We start from the raw sequence: 20551 nt of genomic DNA on the forward strand, positions 1-20551 counted from the left end.
AGGAAGGGTGGGAAAGAGGAAAGTGAGGTAGAGGGAATTGTGTGTAAGGGGTGAGATTATGTTAAAAATTGTAACTTGTTAAGTTTCCATTGTAGTCTCTCAATTAACTTAAAACTGTATTTAGTGGTAGATACACAAAGTAATTAGGGGGTTTGGCAGGTCATGTTTCAGAGGACACATGACTCGACCTTCGCCTCTCCCGAGCCCATTGGGGAGTTGTAGCGTTGAGACAAGATCGTAATCGGATATCACAAAATTGGGGGTAAAATACAAAAATAAATATTGGCAGCATTGCAGAGCAAAATGCATGTATTTTATTGGCTTGACAAAGCCATATGGGGGAAAAGCTATTCTAACCATCACATATTCCTCATCTGACAGACTTTTTAGAGCCATTTGCTTTCAGTAATAAATAAATGCACTCCCCCAAAGTGTATGCCAGAAAACCTTTCCATTCATCTTTCCTATTAATTACTCATCTTCATCATGGCCCTAAGCCCTTCCTACAAATGCCTGTTGTCCATCACTGACACCTTGTGGATCTCCAATATTACTGCAATTTTTTATTTTTTTTGACCCGGCATTGGTTTAAGGCATTTCCATGTTCAGCTTCTTAGTAATAGCGGATTAAGAAATGAAGAAGTTACCTGGAACATGAAAAATGTTCAACAGTTTAAAAAAAATGTATCCATTTCGCTCTTTGTTTTGCTACAATGATCTTTATAAGTATGGGCATCTCCAACTGATAGAAGTTAGCTCTTGCAGAAAACAAGTGCAAAAGCTTTTTCAAACTTATTTTATTTGTACATTCACAGGAGTAAACAAAAAAAAGTAAGCTTTAATAATGATTTAAAAAACTATTAAAACCATTTGTGTGGAGTTTTAATATGCACCCTTCTCCAGCTTGCGTTGACCGTAGAGGGAGAACTATTGGACGAGCAAAGAAGCGTTTAGAAGATGAAAAAAAAAACAGATCAGAGGAGCGTGTAATTTCTAATATCTTGCAGATAATATAGTCTCATCCCTCAAACTAAACAAAGACAGAGGGGACAGAACACTGCACAACCACATCAGTCCTCCCTAGGACACAAGGCTGAGGACAGTGGACTGGGACAGCATGCAGCAATGATGAAGCACCCCACAGAAACCAGTTGTGGAACACACACACACAACACTGGTGAAGGCCAAAAACCAGTGTGTGTATGCATAGAACTCTACGTAAAGCACTTACGCATGGGGGGGGTGGTTGCCTTACTGTCAATCTCACAATAATCTTTTTTTATTTTTATTTAAACGAATAAGAAAACAGTCAGGCAAAATTAAATAAAATCTAAACTTTCAGACTAGAGCAAGACAGATAGCAGCATGGGGAAAAACACTACTAAACCATGGTCCCTATCTGTATGTGTGTTGATGAGTGTTTTAAAAAAAGTGACAGATAGTGACTACATCTGTTGGTCTACTGTAGGGTCTTATATTGTAACAAAGTAAATGTAGTGATGGGGAATGGAGGGGGTTATTTTAAGACAGTTCCAGCCACACCGATTCCCTCTAGCGTCGTCTGTCACGAGGTGGGGGGTCACTGCGGCTACGGGAGCGTCTGGCCCCCCCTGCACTGCGGTAGCAGTCTTCTCTGTGTTTGTCACTCTCTCCATCTCTGCCCCAGTCTCTCTCTCGCTCTCTGTACCGCTCCCCCTCACCTCTTTCTCCAGATGCGGCACTCGCGGCTTTCATCCTTTCTTTGCGCTCTTCCTCCCTTTTCTTCTCCACCTCCTCTTGCTGCTCCTTCCTCCTCTTCTCTCGCTCCTTCATCCTCTCTTGTCGAGCTGTCTCCTTCTGTGCAAACTGGCCACAAAGAGACAGAACATGGGAGAACGTCAGAGATGTGGACTGTGAACAATTGAAATCAATACTTTCAACAAATTTAAGGAAGGACACGTGGAACCCATATCAATAAGAAATGAATGCATGATCTTGTTCAGATAGTGGAGTTGCGTGTGTATAACCGACCTGCTCTTCTGTGAGGGGGAGCCAGTATATACAAGGGGCTGCTTTGGTTTTATTAAACAGTTCATCCAGCAGTTTGACAGGAGGTTCGTCTGCAGCTTTCTCTGAAGAAACAAACACAAAGAGTAAACATACAGCTGACACAACAGGACACAGATCGAAACCCCCATCTTTCCATCACTAACTCGTCACCTTTCTTGTCCATCTTCCTCTCCTTGCGTTTCCTCTCTCTGGAGCAGGATCGTCTGGAGACCGCTTCCTCTCCAGGCTTTCCTGGACCAAAGTCCCGGACCTTGTCCCTGTCCCACTCCCTCTCAGCCCGGGTCCTCTCCCTGTGCTCCATCTCACGCTCTCGCTCCGCCCACTGCTCCCGTTCGGGCAGGGCCGCTCCCTGACCAGGCACCGCCGCAGCCCCCCGCTCACCCTCCCCAGCCCTCTTAGGGGGAGGCAGGCCTCTGTGGAAATCCAGCTACAGACCGAGGAAGGGGAGAGTTACCATAACGATATGGGAATGATATCCATCATCAGGTAGGGCAAAACCATGAGAACGCAGATAGTCTTACCTCCTCTTGCTGAATGAAGTCCAAACTGAGGAACTTGGGGTTGCTCTGAGGCCATTTCACCCCATGCAGTGCTGCACGAGTGGCAATTGACTCCTCTGCACTGGAGTACTGGAAGAAAAAGGAGAGCAAGACAGGACATCCATGAGGAACAGTGAGGCTTGCCTTAGATAAGACAGAATATGGAGATGTAGGTGCTGTTCTGGGCTGCACCTCAAATGACACCCTCGTCCCCCCCATAGTCAAATACACTAGCTTTGACCACAGCCTCCGACGGATGATAACAAGAAGTGTACTATATGGAGAATAGGATGTCGGTTGAGACACAGCCCTGGATCCAGGATGACGGCCAACAGACAGAGACGTACTGTGACGTAGCAGTGAGATTTGATCTTGTCGATCCAGAAACCGTCCTCGAGCAGGGTGCCGGTCCTCCCGAGCAGCTCCTTCAGCTGGCCCAGGGTGAACGGACGAACCAGGTTGGACAAGTGGACGATGTTGGACACTTTGCCTCGTGGAGGAGAGGGCTGCTTGGCTGTGCGGACAGGGTCATCTATGGTGATGGACACGCCAGACTTCTGCTGGCTGATGGAGCGACGGATCAATGTGTCACTGGGGGTCACTGAGGGGAGGAAAAGAGAGAGATACATCAACCTGAACTCACTCAACATATCAAAGGGTAGAATCTAGCCCAGGGTTAGAGGTTTTGATCTGATAAGAAAATGAAGTTTGATCCAAAATTGAAGATAATCTATCACCTGTTTTCATCTCCATGTCATGGCTGGGGGGAGAGTGGCATTGTGTCTCCGTGGAGTCTCTCTGGAATGAGCCATCCATCTTCTCCTCTCTGTCTCCTTTAGCCTCCCCTCCATCCTCTCGGTCTTCCTCCTCATGTTCACTCCTCTTGGACTCCTTCTGTCCATTCTCCTGGGTCACTGACGGGACCACCTACATTACAGGTGGGTGGGGAAGAGGCGGCACACACATTTTAATATGACATTCACAAATGCTAATACCTTTGGGTCAATTAAGGATGTTAGCCGTTATAGTAAATCCTACTGAATGCACCTTTATTAATGAGTGCAGCAAAACCAATTTCCAGTAATACATTCCTACTATCCTTGAAACTAGATAAATGTATAGTCCACAGACCAGGTGAAGTTAAAGTTGAACTCTGACCTGTGTGACTGTGCGTCTGATCTTGAGGTCCTGCTCACCCCGCTCCCTGCCCCCCTCCTCCACCCCAGAGAGGTGATCCTCCTCTGGGTGCAGATCCACCACCATCTTCTGGCCTGGACACAGTCTGATGTCTGGGATCAGAGACTGGGGACAAACAGAATCAACAGATTAGGGGTGGGAGAAGGGGGGGAAGCATCAAGACTCAGATAGTAAAACGTTTGTAAGTTTTCATTCTGAGGTGTTTTAGATAAGTAATATGTACAAGAGTATTTTTTGCAGTGTACTGATGCTATACCTTCAGAGAGTCTGTTGTGATGCTCATGGATGATTTCTTGGCTGTGACTGCAGTGCTGGATCCCCATCGCCTCTTCCTCCCAGCCCCAGACTCTGTCTCGCCCTCTGCACTGACAGCTCCTGGAGAGGCCTTGCTGCCTGGAAGACATAGGGGAATTGAACCATGGCCAAACGCACAATCGCAAGCACACACACACACACACACCACCGCATATATAACTGGCTCTCACTCACACATATGCAAACTAAACAAAAAACCAAGACTACCTACTGGGCTGAAAAAACAAAAACAGGCATGAGCGTTTAGAGGGAGGTATACTCACTGCTAAGGGAGATCCTACGGGCTGTGAATGCCTTTGGTGTCTCACACTGAAACAAAAAGGAATAAACACACCCCAAAGTACAGAGGGGAAAAGGTGAGCGGTAGAGATGAAGAGGTGCATGGACAGATTGAAGGGAAGACAGGACAAGAGAAAGTGGGTGGGTGAACAAGGGAAGAGAAACTAGATGAGACTGCAGGTCACTTTCCACCTCAACATAACCAGAGTCATATAGAATCGCTATACATGTCTCTCAATGGCACACTGTAGTGAGCATACTGTGGATTATATATATGCTTGGTCTCAAAACAGTGCGTATGACTAAGATAATGACTGAAGCCAATGTGTTTATGATTGGTGTAGAATGGTGTTAGGGGAGCCGAAGTCTCACACACACAGAAAGATATAGTAGCCTGATGACAATACTGCAGTTTAAATTCATTTCACTTTCATAGAACATCTGAATGGTGTAGGTGGTAAACCAAGAAGCTGCCAGGATTACTGAGTCGTAAAACAAGACTATGAAATATTGGGTGGTTTTTAACCGTTTTTCATTCCAAACTGCAGTAGCCATAAATATGTAAATTAATACATTTGGATTTGACAATTATGTCAGAATCAATTCCCCCATTTTAGGGTAAGAGGAGGGAGTCAACAAAATAAATATAGTTTTTTGGTAAAAAATAACATTGAGAAAATTACTACTTATTCCCTGGTACCACTGACACCTGATCCTTACTGGGATGGATATGGCCCAATCTTGACTGCATGTACTGTATCTAGGCAACAAGGGTCCAATCAAAGGAGGTTGTCAAGTTTGGGTGGAAATCTGACAGCTGGTTGGCAGGCAGGATGGGCTCTGTAGTTCAGTGGTGGCGGGGCTTGAGTGGCTTTTGAAAAGGTTCTGGAGTCAAGTCCTTAAGAGCTCAGATATCAGTCCTTTCAGATCTTTGTCATGCCTTTCTGTTGTGACTGTCCAACTGAGGTTCAATGGAGATGGGATAAGGATAATCAATAATTAACAAGAGTCACTCCAAAAACTAGAAGGGGCGTAAGCAGACACCCTCTTCCTCAGGGGCATCAGGAGACAGTGTTGAGTGACAGGTAGTAGCAGAAAAAGGGATCCAATTGGCAAGTCCCTTTTTCAGCCAACAACTAGACATTTGGTTGTGAGTCCAAAGAAATGCTGAAGACCATTGAGAAAGTTAACAAATGTCCGAGATCATGTCTTTGAAAAACAGCCATGAAGAGAGGCCCCAAGTTGTCCTCATGAGAGATTCATTTGGATCCCATTCTGAACAGTTGGAGAACAAAATCCCAAAATGTCCTTTCTCAGAGAAACGGCTTAGTCCAGAACAAATATTGACCAGTTAAACTGTCCATTAAGCAGCACATTCGTGTGTAGATGGTGAGAAGACAAATGTACTGAAGTGACCCCATGGGAAGACATCTACAGGCCTGTCGTTGAAGGGTTTCAAACAGTCTATTGAGTGTCTGCCTCTTCATCTTCAATCTGACCCCTCTGTGTGGTGAGATTGTATGTGGCCATACAGGTGTGTATGAACCAGTTGAGCCAGGTGTTGGTGACAGACAGACGAGATCAGTCATCCCAAACCCTCAGCCCATTAGTCCAATCAAGTGCCATCTCCGTGGCAACGTGGCTTTTGTTGCCACAGCTGTTCCACTGCAGTGCAGACTCGGGGGCCTATCTGTGGTATACCCAGGGCTCTTGGGGACAGTAGTAGTATGCAGGTACCATTATGGGCAATGGAAGAGGCATGAGCACCTTTATAACAAAGCAATCAATGGGGTTTTAAACATCAGCCACAGTAAGAGCATATCCCCTGCTGGTTCTGTCTGAGAGAGCATCAGCAAAGGTTAAAAATAATACACAGCTAAGTAAAAAAAAAATAAACACCTTGCTCATTAAACTTTTTTTTTTTTTTAAGACGGGGCAATGTCACCGAATCAGTATCTTAACACTACAAAAAAAAAAGATGTAACTTTCATTTAGAAATAAATAATATATAAATAATAATAATAATAATAATAATAATAAATATATATATATATATATATAAAAACACACACATCTTATCACTTAGAATTTTTCATGACCTAAAAGCACTTAATTGCCTACAACGGGACAGGGGATTTAAGCAAAAAGAAAATTAGACATTCTTAACTGGAGAAGATGGAGCACTGGTACGCTCAATAGTGCCACCAAAAAATATGACCAAAAACAAACACCTCATCTCTAATTCCTCACTGATATGGTTCATTTTGATGGCTGACACCTGGAGTGGTGCCTCACTGGTTGGCTAGCGACAGTCCAAGCCCTCTTTACAGAGTCATGAAGTCCCAGTGTTCCTCAGTGGCCTTACCTCCTCACTGCTCTCAGGAGCCTTCTTAGGCTCAGCCATGGCAGCCTCATTCACCTCCCTATGGAGAGAATGAAAGAATTGAAAATGAGTGATGACAGGATGAAAGGTTAATGAGACAGGAGGATTGGGGGGGGGTTCTGGTTCATGGCAAAAAGGTATTCAGAAGAGGGTCAAAAAATATATGCAATATGGGGATAGGATGTACAAGCAATATGGTAGTGTCCTGTCCAAAAAATAATGGCCTGCCTAACAGGGTGCTCCATGCAGATTGCTGTAGCAGAGACAATAAGAGCTGCAATATCTGGTGCAACTACTACATATAACCAAATAAGGTGGGAATCCCTCATCTGCACATTTGCTTTTTAAGCATTTACTTCCATAAGAGAACAAGCCTCATTGATAAATTATTAGGCGTTTGTTTTGCGCTAAATCAAAACCTAGAACTTGCTCTATTAGAATGTAATCACGCTTCTGTAAAAATATGTACTTGATGTATGAAATGAGGTCTGCTAAAAAAAAAATAGACAATAGATCAAAAAATGTGTATGCTTATGGTTGCCATTCGCGCATTCTCTTTCCAATTCATGCAGATTCTGCAGTCACTTTGAAAAGCAAGGTACTTTGGAATATCCTATTCAAGCGCAATCCCTTTTCACTTGGTTCATTCATTAATTCAGTCAAGGAGCGGCACAGTACAATGAGAGCGGTGACTGAACGCTCCCATAAACCTCCCGTCCACACACCATCATTCAACAGGAGGACTCTTGTGCTTCGCATTAAGAATCTGACAGCGCAACATTTATCGCTACAAAATTGCAATGGGTTCTAAAAGAGCTGGATGAGAAACAATGTCGCTACAATGCAACACTGCAAACTGGGTGTTGCTATAAAATCCAAGCGCCACGACAAACAATCTCTTCTCTTCCTACCTTATGCTGAACGGCTTTTAATCCCCCGGGACAGCATTTTTACTAAGCCCGGTAGAGAGCCAAATATCTCAGTCCGATTAAACCATACAAGGAGACACGCTTTGCAATGAATTAGGCTGCTGGCCGATGCAATGCGTTGTCATCGGTTACAACCAAACCATACATGCAGCACAGCCATATTGAATTGAATGAAAAATGAGACAGGAATAAGGACCCGCATTTTCTCAGTCACACCGGTTTCTAGGCAGTCACATTAAACGCCTGACAGGAATTGTATTAACCTGTGATTCTTCCATTGACAACACATTTAATAATAGGGGGTCAAGCACCGCATGTTTTAATGGTATTGTTATTTTCCTGCTGTTTTGTCTACAAATAGAGATGGTAAATCTTGCGAGGTTGACACTTGTATTCTCTGGTATTTTTCAGATTGGCTTTATGGAGTTAAGTGTTTGGAATAGCAAACTTAATAAGCAGTATTCTGAATAGACTGTACACAAAAGTTAGCTATATTTTTTAAGATAATCATTTTATGTGGAGCATTGGTGGCCTGGAAATGAATTTGAATAAACTGGGTCAAATTGGAAACCTGTTGCTACTAGACAGTTATCACCCTATTTCAAATAATTTTACTTGGCTTGCTTGAATGATGAGCCAAGCAGACAATAACCAACATGACCTTGAGTTGATGGCAATGTTCCTTCTAAACTGCGGGTGGGCTCGCAGTAGCTCCGAGACTGCTGCGAGCAGAGTGCAGAAGAATTAACAGTCCATGGAGAGAAGCACAAGATACAATTTAACTCAACTTTCTAGTTTCCCCAGTTAGTTAACACTATCAACTTTTCCCCCTTTACTGTGGCAATTGTGATCGAATCAACGCAATATTAGCCACTTTCGGTGCAACATATTGAAACAAAACTATGCAAAAGATTTTGTTGTAGTGAGAAAGCATCAGAGTAGGATCATATTGCCCCGGACTCAGCCCGTACTCTACACAGATTGGTGTGGCATAACCAATCAGAGCTGCAGTAGGCCTATATGCAAATAGAACTGTGCTATTTATTTTGAAATAAACTGTTTACAGCTGTGGTCTTGAGTAGATGCGCTTGTTTTGAGAACAAAGCAAGAGCTGCATGCAGCAACGTGTGCACATTTTGTTCATATCATTTGCTAGTTAGTGAGTTATTAGCATGGTTATAGATCATTTGTAGTCAGCAATAGGGGAGTGATTGATTCCTACAAGAGCACAAAGTGTACATTTGTAGACATATTTGAAAAGCAAGTCAAGTAAAGAGCTTTTTTTTGGTCAAAAGGGGCAGTGTTGCATTAGCCAATAGCCAGAGGGTAGCATCATTTGTCTGATTGTCTAACAATAGTATGGAAATAATAATGCATTTTATTTGTAAAGTGGTTTCTTGCGTCAACCACATCATTTCCAGTCACCTCCTTGTCTGAAGGACAAGTGGATAAACAGGTTAATGTCAAGCCCTGTATGTTTCTTTCCCAAAGGTCTCATGGAATGTAGGCCTACAATGAACACCACACATTGGCTGCTACTGTAGGCTGAAAGATAGTACAGCTATTTCCATGTTAAACGGTTATGGGATGCACCATATATAGGTATCGCCGATATTATCTAAAAATGCCAACATCAGTGTCAGCCAATGTTTAGTTTAACACTGATGTGCAAAACCGATGTCAAAGCTGACATGCACACTTACATAATGTAGGTAGGTACATGACGTAATGTCGCCAGGTAAAATTATACGCTACACGTGCAACACAGCATTCCTAAACTAGCCCACAATGTCTGCTGTGTGGATCGAGCAGTCAATTGAAAGAGTAAGAACATTTCAGCGAGACAACTCAAAGGCGAATCCATTGAAGCCAAGATAATGGGATTCATTACCCTTGACATTCAACCGTTCTCTGTCGTGGGTGATGCTGGTTTTCGCCGACTGGTCGAGCACCGGTACACACGAAAAAGTGTATTATTTTTCAGATGTTTCCCTACCGGAGTTACACAGTAATAGCATCACTGCTATTAGCTTCACGACATGCATACTATAGAACGCCATTTGGGTCTTTGCGTGTCAAAAAAAAAGCTGTACAAAAAAAGCAAACACCAGCCACGAACGATGCGTTTACAATACCGCGTTGGTAATAAAACATCATTTGTTCGACTGCAACTTCTGGGGTAGCTAGCATTAGCTTGGTACCTAGCTAGCACCAATACAACCAGCCTGAAAACAATGACCAGTAGAAATTGCAGTCATTTTCATTATTCTTAGCAATGATTTAGGAATTCCTGTAAGTTTTAGCTAGGTTGCCACTTGTTGTTCACCTATTGAAATTGAACTTCAGTTCATGAAAATAAATAGCTAGCCTGCAACTTAACCCTGTTGCCCAAAGCTAACATTATAAGCAGAACGGGTTATGTGTTGTAAAGCTAGCCACAATAAGGATTTGGCACAATAGTGGAATTTGCGGTTTGTCTTCAAAATAAAAGCAAGTCATTGACAGTGATGCAAATAGTACAATTATGCCATACTTTGATTTTGAAGGCTAGCTGCAAAGTCCACTATTGTGGCTAATCCTTATTGTGGCAAGCTTCACAGATGGGTCCAACCACCATTAATCAAATAAGAACTGTCTTCTAAATTAGGGTGATTTTAGATGACACCTAGCTATATAGTTAGCCAGCTAACTATAGCCACTGAAACAGATGTTTTGCTATGTTTTTGGGGAAGAACATTGTTTGCATCCATGAGCTAGCTAGCTTTTTTATGACCAGTACTGTAGGTTCACGAGAGAACTTTACCAGCCTCATAGCATACGTATCGATGAATCGTCGTAACGTATGAAATCCTAGTGCTAGTGTAATCAATGTGTAATAACTACATTAAAAAAATTATGAATGCGTTAAATAATTATGTGAAGTGCAGTCATATTCAGGTCCTGATTGGTCAAATAGTGTTATTTGATGCGTGTCTTTTTTGACACACAAAGACCCAAATGGCGTTCCATAGAAATCCTGGATGAGAATGAAACAACTGAACAACGAAACAGCACACCAAGTAAGTGAAAGAAATAGGTTTTGATTATGTTTTACTGATAATGGGGACATATGTAAATGCAAACAAAATAACGTTTTGGTCAGTGTGGTGTGTGTAACCTTTATTTAACTAGGCAAGTCAGTTAAGAACAAATTCTTATTTACAACGACGGCCTACCTCGGACGACACTGGGCCAATTGTGCGCCTCTTGCACTGAGATGCAGTGCCTTAGACCGTTGTGTCCATGTGTGTGTGTTAACTATTTAACTGTACTAGAACGCTTAAAATTCCGCATAAATGTTAAATATCGGTATCAGCTTTTTTTGGCAAGGAAAATATAACATCTCGGTATCGGCCAAAAATGTCATATTGGTGCATCACTCAAGGCAAGGGGTGGCTACTTTGAATCTCACATCTAAAATACATTTGTTGATCACTTTTTTGGTTACTACATGATTCCATATGTGTTATTTCATAGTTTTGATGTCTTCACTATTATTCTACAATGTAGAAAATAGTCCCAAAAAAATTTAATAAAAATAGAATGAGTAGGTGTGTCCAAACTTTTGACTGCTACGGTGTCTGTCTTTTGCACCAATTCTATGAACTCACCTTGTAGTGTCTGTCTTTACCTCCCCTCCCTCGCTGTCCTTCTGCCCATTGTCTTCTCCAGCATGTATTCCAAGGAATGGTTTCTGATGGTCATAAAGAGGGTGGTGTCAGAGGGGAAGAAATTTGTAGAGAATAAAGAGACCACAGTTTGAATCTCTGCTGACCTTCCTGTGTCTGGCTCCATCAATGTTTATGTCCTCTTCCTCCTCCCCAGATACTCGCTTTTTGTGCTGTGGAGCTTTTGGGGCCTCAGTTGGATCCTCAGGTTGACTAACCGTTTCCGTATCCTGGGATATGGTGTTTGTCTGAGGTTTCTCAGGCTAAGGGAGAGCGAGAACAAGTAAATTAATTGTATATTGTGCAAAATATCAAGACATGAGCAGCTGAGTCACAGTTGTAAGTATACATCTGTCATTTAGCCAACTTATGGTTAACTTGTTATGGATAGGGGGCAGTATTTTCACGGCCAGATAAAAAACGTACCTGATTTAATCTGGTTATTACTCCTGCCCAGAAACTAGAATATGCATATAATTAGTAGCTTTGGATAGAAAACACTCCAAAGTTTCTAAAACTGTTTGAATGGTGTCTGTGAGTATAACAGAACTCAAATGGCAGGCCAAAACCTGAGAAGATTCTGTACAGGAAGTACCCTGTCTGACCATTTCTTGGCCTTCTTTGTCATCTCTATCCAAAACAAAGGATCTCTGCTGTAACATGACACTTCTAAGGCTCCCATAGGCTCTCAGAAGGCGCCAGAACGTTGAATGACTCTGCAGTTACTGGCTGAAAAACAGTAGCGCATTTGGATAGTGGTCGATCTGAGAACAATGAGACGGGCGCGCGTGTGCACGTGAAGAGTCCATTTTACTTTTTCAGTCATTGAACGAAAACAACGACTCCCGGTCAGAATATTATCGCTATTTTACGAGAAAAAGCGCATAAAAATTGATTTTAAACAGCGTTTGACATGCTTCGAAGTACGGTAATGGAATATTTTGACATTTTTTGTCACGATACGCGTCCGCGCGTTCCCCTTTCGGATAGTGTCTTGAACGCACGAACAAAACGCCGCTATTTGGATATAACTATGGATTATTTGGAACCAAACCAACATTTGTTGTTGAAGTAGAAGTCCTGGCAGTGCATTCTGACGAAGAACAGCAAAGGTAATCCAATTTTTCTTATAGTAAATCTGAGTTCGGTGAGTACCAAACTTGGTGGGTCAAATTAGCTAGCCCGTGATGGCGAGCTATCTACTCAGAATATTGCAAAATGTGCTTTCACCGAAAAGCTATTTTAAAAATCGGACACCGCGATTGCATAAAGGAGTTCTGTATCTATAATTCTTAAAATAATTATGTTTTTTGTGAACGTTTATAATTGAGTAATTTAGTAAATTCACCAGAAGTGTTCGGTGGGAATGCTAGTTCTGAACGTCACATGCTAATGTAAAAAGCTGTTTTTTTTTATATAAATATGTACTTGATTGAACAAAACATGCATGTATTGTATAACATAATGTCCTAGGAGTGTCATCTGATGAAGATCATCAAAGGTTAGTGCTGCATTTAGCTGTGGTTTTGGTTTTTGTGACATTATATGCTAGCTTGAAAAATGGGTGTCTGATTATTTTTGGCTGGGTACTCTGCTGACATAATCTAATGTTTTGCTTTCGTTGTAAAGCCTTTTTGAAATCGGACAGTGTGGTTAGATAAAGGAGAGTTGTCTTTAAAATAGTGTAAAATAGTCATATGTTTGAAAAATTGAAGTTTTCCGATTTTCGAGGAGTTTGTATTTCGCGCCACGCCCTATCATTGGATATTGGAGTGGTGTTCCGCTAGCGGAACGTCTAGATGTAACAGGTTAAAATAAGAATAATGGGCGTTTGTGTTATGCCATCATTACGTTTCGGCTCGTCTTAAAAAAAAAGGAAAAAAAAAGCTAACATTATTGAGTAAGCAATGCAAAGACAAACAGTACATGACAATGGACTTGATCATCTTTTGATATTTCATCATTGTTTTGCTGCAAGTTGTTTCACGTTTATTGTGATTTACAAGTACATCATGTAGGCTTAAAGAGTCCAGCAAGAGCACACCTAGACCTATACCATGTACTTGCATACACACGCACACAGAAAACCCCTTTGCCTCCATCTGTTACTACTAGAGCAAAACATGTTATTCATAAATCAGAAACCTTCCTGAAACATCTTGAACATCTGGATTTTATCACTTCGACAAGGTTACTTTGAACATGAATGAAATAACAGCTTCTGATCTCCAATGACCATTGATTGTCCCTGCTTGGATGGTCTTGTAAAACCTAGGCACTGACAAAATGAAAAACAACCTAAAGAAAATCCAAGTACTAGGCTACATGGTTAATGAACATTAGTATTCTCATATTGCTGTTGGATCATCATTTAATTGATTAAGAGAGAAAGAACACCTATAGACCACTCACCCTTCTACCACTGGGAGTGATGTGTGTTTTGCCCTGGGATGATGATGAACCAGACGAACCTGAGGACGACGACCCAGAGTCAGAATCTGAAGAGTCATTCGACGAGGAAGACCGTCTTCCCAGCTTTTCTTCTTTCTTTTGACTTCTCGCCCTTCCTTTTTCTGCCTTGCCTTCCACTGGTTGGGGTGAGGGAGGTAGCACAGCTCCCGCTGGACCTGAGGGGGCATTTGCTTCTCTGGTCGTTTCTCCCACCGCCTGTTTGTCTGTCTCCTCTCTATGTGCTTGGACATGTTCCTCTGACACCAGGCTCTTACCCTTTTCTTCTTCAGGACTCTTGCCCAGTGTGGCCATCACTGGGGTCTCCCTCTCTGGCCCTGTCGTCCCCGACGTGTCTGCTCCAGAAACAAGGACCCCCTGTCTTGCAGGCTTCTTTGGTGCTGCTTGTCCAGCAGAAGGCTGGGCCCCCTGCTGAGTACCTTTCTGCTCTGGTTCCCCAGGTTTGCTGGGGGACTGGAGAGCTAAGGACTGAGGATGGGGGCTTTCAGAGAATGTACGGGGCCTCTTGATGACCCTGGATGCAGAAGATTGGGATAGAACTATGGGGTCTCTCAAGAAACGGAACTTCTTGAAGGACGACTGGGGTGACAGAGACGTTGCTAGAGATAGTGACAGGGGCGTACCAGATTCAGCTGGCTGGTTGTCTCTTAATGCTTTTTGGGGCATGGATGGCACTTTGGGCTCCCCACCCTCTGTTGCCGCCATCTTACCTGCTCCTGTGGAGAGGGGAGGAGTAGGCAGGGGGGTAAGACCAAACTCACGACTACGCTTCCATGGAGGAAGATGACTCTCCCTCTCTACTTTCTCTCTGTGCAAGGCCTTCTCCTGTTCCAAAGCTCTCTCCTCCTTCTCCCTCTCTCCCTGCAAGGCCTTCTCCTGTTCCAAAGCTCTCTCCACTTTGTCTCTCTCCCCCTGCAAGGCCTTCTCCTGTTCCAAAGCTCTCTCCCTCTCCTCCTCTCTGTGCAAGGCCTTCTCCTGTTCCAAAGCTCTCTCCCTCTCCTCTTTCTCTCTCTGCAAGGCCTTCTCCTGTTCCAAAGCTCTCTCCCTCTCCTCTTTCTCTCTCTGCAAGGCCTTCTCCTGTTCCAAAGCTCTCTCCCTCTCCCCTCTCTCTCTCTGCAAGGCCTTCTCCTGTTCCAAAGCTCTCTCCCTCTCCCCTCTCTCTCTCTGCAAGGCCTTCTCCTGTTCCAAAGCTCTCTCCCTCTCCTCTCTCTCTCTCTGCAAGGCCTTCTCCTGTTCCAAAGCTCTCTCCCTCTCCTCTTTCTCTCTCTGCAAGGCCTTCTCCTGTTCCAAAGCTCTCTCCCTTTCCTCTTTCTCTCTCTGCAAGGCCTTCTCCTGTTCCAAAGCTCTCTCCCTCTCCTCTTTCTCTCTCTGCAAGGCCTTCTCCTGTTCCAAAGCTCTCTCCCTTTCCTCTTTCTCTCTCTGCAAGGCCTTCTCCTGTTCCAAAGCTCTCTCCCTCTCCTCTCTTACTTTCTCCATGGTTCTTTCTTTCTCAAGGGCTTTCTCCATTTCGATTCTTTCTTGCTCCAAAGCCCTCACCTTCTCCTCCCCCTCTCTCTCCAAAGCCCTCACCTTCTCCTCCCCCTCTCTCTCCAAAGCTGCCTTCTCCTCCTCCCTCTCGCAAGTCTTCTCCAAAGCCTTCTCCTTCTCCAAAGCTTTCTCCTTCTCTCTCTCCTGCTCCAAAGCTCGCTCTCGTTCCATGGCTCTCTGCTTTTCTAATTGCATAGCTTTTTCTCGCTCTTCCCCGTCTTTCGCCAAAGCTTTCTCTCTTTCCTCCTCTTCTCGTTCAAGAGCTTGCGCCCTCTCTCGTGCCAAAGCCCGCTCCTTCCTTTCTCGCTCCAAAGCTTTCTCTCGCTCCAAAGCCTTCTCCCTCTCCTTCATCTCTCGCTCCAAAGCTCTTTCCCTCTCTTGTTCCACAGCACGCTGTTGCTCAAATATTCTCTGCCTCTCCAGTCTTTCCTGCTCCATGGCACCAAGTCTCTCATGCTCTAGGGATTTTTCTCTTTCCGTCTCTGCCTGCAGCTCCCTTTCCTTGTTTTCTTGCTGCCATGCAGCATCTCTCTCTTCCATAATAGTGGGCCTAAGCACACTCACAGGAACTTCACTGTGTGGGAGATGGCCTCCAAGAACTCCCTGGTTTGTTACTGGAACCAGTCTGGGGAAGGGCAAACTGGCTGCAGCATTGGTTGTGTGGATGATGGCAGACACAGTGCCCTCATGAGAACCTCTACCAGAAGACAGTATTGCAGTTGCAGCATTGTTGTCCTGCCTCTCTGCATCCCCACGTCCATGCCACCCAACTCCAGAGAAAGCCCCCTCTGATGCCATTTTGCGTGCCAGCAGGGTCAGTGGGCCAGGCTTGCGCTCTGTGTTGCTTTGTGGATCTGGGCTGCTTCTACAACTGCCACTGCTAGAGGAGCCAGAGCTGGAGGTACTGGAAGTACGCTGCCTAGCTGGGGGCTCACCTGGACTAGGGGGGCTTTGTTTAGGGGTATCAGGCAGTGGGAATGATAACTCTGGGGGAGGGGAGGGAGGAGGGGTAGGCTGTCGAAGCTGTGGAGACAATAGGGGGGGAATGTGCTGTGGGTGTTGGCGGGATCCTCCAGACCTCGCTCTTGCTAGCTGGCCTCTTGGTGGCTCTCCTAGATTCCTCCTCCTGGCACCGCTATCCCAGTCCTCATCAGCGCCATCATCATCGCTATCTGCTGGAACTTGACTAAAGGTTGGGACTCTCTCCGGTCGCTGCTCGCCAACAGCTACATGCACAGCCAGAGAGGCAACGGCAGCAGAGGTAGGGGCAGGTGGAGCAGACACATGGCCGTCTCTGGACATGTGCCGCTCTCCCTCGCTTGCTGTGCCTGCTAGTCCATTTCCCTCGGAGAGGCCAAAAAGCTTGTGCTGGTCAACCAACACGGGTGCGACATCCTGATGAGGTCAGAAAGAGAGTTGAGATTGAGTATGTTGTAGGACTATGCCAGAGTTTCTCCCATGCAAGCAATTATTCAAGCCTTGATTAAACTGCATGTAAGATCGGGTCAATCATGCAAGATTCTCATACATTCAAGATGTACAACAAGAGACTTAAAAACCCGAAAGAATACAGTGATTAGTCTGCAAATAACCTGGTCTGGGGCAGCACAGGCAGAGCGGTTATTGTCCTGTGTGTGGTCCTCTTTGTCTGTATCTGGAAAAACATAGTAGTGATATGTAAGAGGTGAAAATACCCTTAGCAAGAAATGAGTCAGCTGATCTGATTTGATACACAAACAAAGCTCTCTCAATAAAGGCATGGAGCGGTCATGTAAACTACTCGAACATAAACCCAAAGCCAATATGTACAGGTGAGGGGGGGCACTGCCAACTTACCATCATCTTCAAGTGCTTCCCGGGCCTCCCTCTCCAGACGCTGCCTCAAGAGCTCCTGCTGTTTCGCCAAATACTGCTTTATGAAGCTGTTCTGGCTCATCTCTTCACCAATCTGAAATACACAGACAAACAGAGACTAATAAAATCCTTACCGATAACCATCCTCTTGAAGAAGTAATCAGAGAAACTGCCAAATATCTACACAAGGAGACGATTTAATTATGTTATGGTTGAATCTAAAAAAATATACAAAAATAAGGAAGAAAGTCACACTATACATACTCCCAACAATTTAATGGGTAAACCTAACCAATGTTATTCTTAATGGTGCTAAAACATGATCCTTGCTATGCAACATCTTGACAGGTCTCACCTGGGAGTTTGGCTGCAGTCCTATGTGATGGTGTGAGGTTCTCTGGAGGTTCTCCAGCATGAGAGCCTGTCACAAACATAAGAAGGGATTATGACAAACAGTAAACAACAGTTAACTCCCTAAATAAATAGTAGTTGTTGTATTGCATCTGATAATCATGTTGTTGAGCTTGCTCCACGATGTGCTCAGAGGAAAGCACACACACAGGCATGTGTGAACCAGTATCTGGGCCAAGGAGGACACAATGAATATCGTCCTTCTCTGCCCAGATACTGGTTCAACAGGCATGCAACACTTCAGCAAAACATCAAAGTCAAGACTGGCCGATATAATACAACACTTAACTAGTTAGTAGGACTTAAAATATATTTAAAAACTACGTGTTTGTTAGATGTATCTCACGCTACTTGCAATCCACTTAGAAGATGTAATGTTAGCCATCCAACTTAACAATCAAGCAAGAATTCCTAGATGATCCGAGGCCCAAAACCAAATAACATTTACTTATTATTATTCATTATTTTCTTTACTACGCTTCCCAAAAGCTTACTAGCTTAAAGTACAGTAAATAGCATATTACTTTGCAGGCTCGTCCACGTTGTATAACCTCCCCCCCAACAAAGCGCAGACATTGCCGCGGTCGATTAAACTAGTCATCACCAGCAATAGTTAGTTATCAGACATGTCTCATATAAACAACACACGTCTATTTAAACTTCGGTTAACAAGTTATTCATCAAACGAGCCATAATTGTTTTTACAACATAGTACAAAGCTTCCAACGACGACAAAACATCAACACCACATAAAGTAAACGGCACACATTTTTATTCTCAAACTAGGCAAGCACTCCGGCCTGCAAGACAAGCATCCGCCAGTCTACTAGCCAACACCGAGGGTTTAGCGACTGCAGGTTATAAATTGTCTCAGATCCTTAACGAAACGTACCCCTTTGAGTCTCTTAACGAGAGTATTTTTCTGTCCGCTTTTAGGAAGTCCGCGCTCCTCTAAAGCAGCTTTCAAATCCGCCACGCGAAGAGATTGTAGCGGCCTACCGTCCAGTTTAACGTCTTCGAGGTCCGCCATTTTCCCCTTTCCACTCGTTCGCGTCAGCAACGCCTTCCGTCAACCAACGTCAGAGTAGACAACTTCCGGTAGAAGTGTAAACTGAATGACATTCTTAGATTTTATTAAAATAGGATACATACATTAGATAGTGGATTGTTGTCCATACACGCTATTCACTGTGAATTTGCAGAAATAACATACCTAAACATTATTTTGAAATTGTCATTTCCTACATTATGTTATTTGTGCCGACAGGGGGTACTCTTTCACATGTCCAAATCATCTTTGGGCATATCAAATAAAAAGGGTCTGACCACAGACAGAAGGGGTAACCATAATTATCTTTGGTCTGACCGCCGCCGTGTCTAGAGAAACTAAAGAGGAAGAGAGCGGCCCAACTCGGCGGAAAATTTGTCTCCCTCCAGCAGGTGGCTATTTTTCATTGTTTCGCACACCAAGCAAGGAGTTTTTGTATGGAGATCACTGAGTTTGAGTTTTTACCAGACAGTCATGTTAGGATATCTGTTATCCTGTTAACTTTTGTGCCGAATCCACTGCAGTGTTTATGGTCATGTTGCAGAAGTGTGTAGGAGGGTGCTTCCAAGATGTGGGAAGTGTGCAGGAGAGCATGGGACAGAGGATTTTGTAGTTTTGGTGGATAAAATTGTGTCAACTATAGGGATCCTCATGTTGCTGGGGATCGGAAGTGTCCGGTGCAATAGAGGCAGGTTGAGGTGACCAGAGTCAGAATAGTGCAAAGGAGTTGTATGCGGAGGCAGAGAAGAAAGTAGAGGATGTGTCAAGGGTGAGAGTTCTGGAGAGGATCCTTGTGAGTAGTAGATCTGTGCCAGTACAGATGGACAGGCCAACGAGTGATATGCCTCGGTAAAGTTGGCTTCTTAGCATGCATAGCAATGGTTATCCACTGTATGTGCGAACGCCATGATACCAAAGAAGAAGAATACAGGGCCATAATTGCTGCAGCATGACTACAAGAGCGTCCTGGCCCTGCAATACATGAGCCACTCGCTGTCTGTATGACACTTGTCGTTGATGCTAGTACCCACGCCTTGTGATGAGATGCGTATAGGCTCTGACTCGGCAGTAGACAAGGTCGTCTCCAACATCCTTCAATAACACCCGTCCGACTTTGTTACTGTGTAGGTATTGGTACGCCTCCGAACTTTAAGTTGCTCATCGCCTTACATCGCAAGCTACGGATTCAACAAAGTAAGTAAATATGCTACCGTACGTGATACAAGGCCACTTATTCACGTCATCTTCCCAACCATCAATTACGGAGGGTAAAGGTAGGCTAATATGACCCTTTTTGATCTCCGTCAGGTTGTGTTCCTATATCATTATTCGTTTTTGCAAGCTCTTCATGAATGTTTGCTTACTTCGAACCGGAAATAACGCCCATAATTTGCGCAAGGCATCATGGGACACGGGAAACTCATGCATAGAACAATGAGATAGATATTTCACCGGATGTATAAATGTGAAGCATCCGGTTCGCGTTTCCACTCACGACCAAAAGTGAGAGGAAGCCCAGTGGCCAACAGTGGGAGAAGGTGGAACTACATGGATTTTGGCCGAGATTCTGATAATTTACTCATCGGTGAAACATTTGATATCAATAGGTTTTCCCCCCCCCGTCCCAATACAGTTATGTTCCCGAAACTAGAATCTCTTACGAACAGAGTGGACAAAGTTTTGTAAACTTGACCCTTTGCCAAAATGTCCAAAAATTGCGTTGTTTAAGAGTGCAAATGCGAATTGAGTTATTGTACACGCAGACTTCAGAGTATGCGTTCCCCAACTGGGAAATGTACAATAAAACGCGCCAATAAGATTTCGCTAGCTCGTACTTGGCTTGG

The 20551-nt window shown here is 44.0% G+C and overlaps 1 protein-coding gene across 3 annotated transcripts; it reads right to left on the reverse strand.

Moving 5' to 3' along the window:
* Positions 1-781: 781 nt before the first annotated feature.
* LOC106569440 (apoptotic chromatin condensation inducer in the nucleus) lies at positions 782-20085 on the reverse strand. 3 transcript variants are annotated; one of them, XM_045694277.1, is made up of 17 exons: positions 19739-20085; positions 17604-17669; positions 17231-17342; positions 16987-17048; positions 13811-16789; positions 11506-11661; positions 11342-11424; positions 6745-6802; positions 4364-4409; positions 4042-4178; positions 3747-3890; positions 3326-3515; positions 2936-3189; positions 2571-2678; positions 2200-2476; positions 2011-2111; positions 782-1845 (listed from the first exon to the last, which is right to left on the reverse strand). In XM_045694277.1, the coding sequence occupies exons 1-17, from the start codon at positions 19796-19798 to the stop codon at positions 1552-1554; spliced, it is 5127 nt and encodes a 1708-aa protein (XP_045550233.1). In that variant the 5' UTR covers positions 19799-20085; the 3' UTR covers positions 782-1551. The 3 variants fall into 3 exon arrangements, with proteins under 3 accessions (XP_045550233.1, XP_013996268.2, XP_045550232.1); XM_014140793.2 differs by lacking the exon at positions 19739-20085 and adding an exon at positions 18659-19729; XM_045694276.1 differs by lacking the exon at positions 19739-20085 and adding an exon at positions 18552-19729.
* Between the last annotated feature and the right edge of the window lie 466 nt (positions 20086-20551).

The sequence above is a fragment of the Salmo salar genome, chromosome ssa14, assembly GCF_905237065.1.
Source record: "Salmo salar chromosome ssa14, Ssal_v3.1, whole genome shotgun sequence".
In the NCBI taxonomy this organism is placed as follows: domain Eukaryota; kingdom Metazoa; phylum Chordata; class Actinopteri; order Salmoniformes; family Salmonidae; genus Salmo; species Salmo salar.

What these genes read in the sequence shown, in the direction of transcription:
- LOC106569440 (XM_045694276.1), bottom strand. Translation starts at nt 18,689, where the DNA reads ATGGCGGACCTCGAAGACGTTAAACTGGACGGTAGGCCGCTACAATCT. An exon ending in TCGTTAAGAGACTCAAAGGG is followed by an intron (nt 17,670 to 18,551) that starts GTACGTTTCGTT and finishes TGTTTGTGACAG; the next exon opens with GCTCTCATGCTGGAGAACCT. An exon ending in AATCTCACTGCTACGTCACA is followed by an intron (nt 2,679 to 2,935) that starts GTACGTCTCTGT and finishes TTTTTCTTCCAG; the next exon opens with TACTCCAGTGCAGAGGAGTC.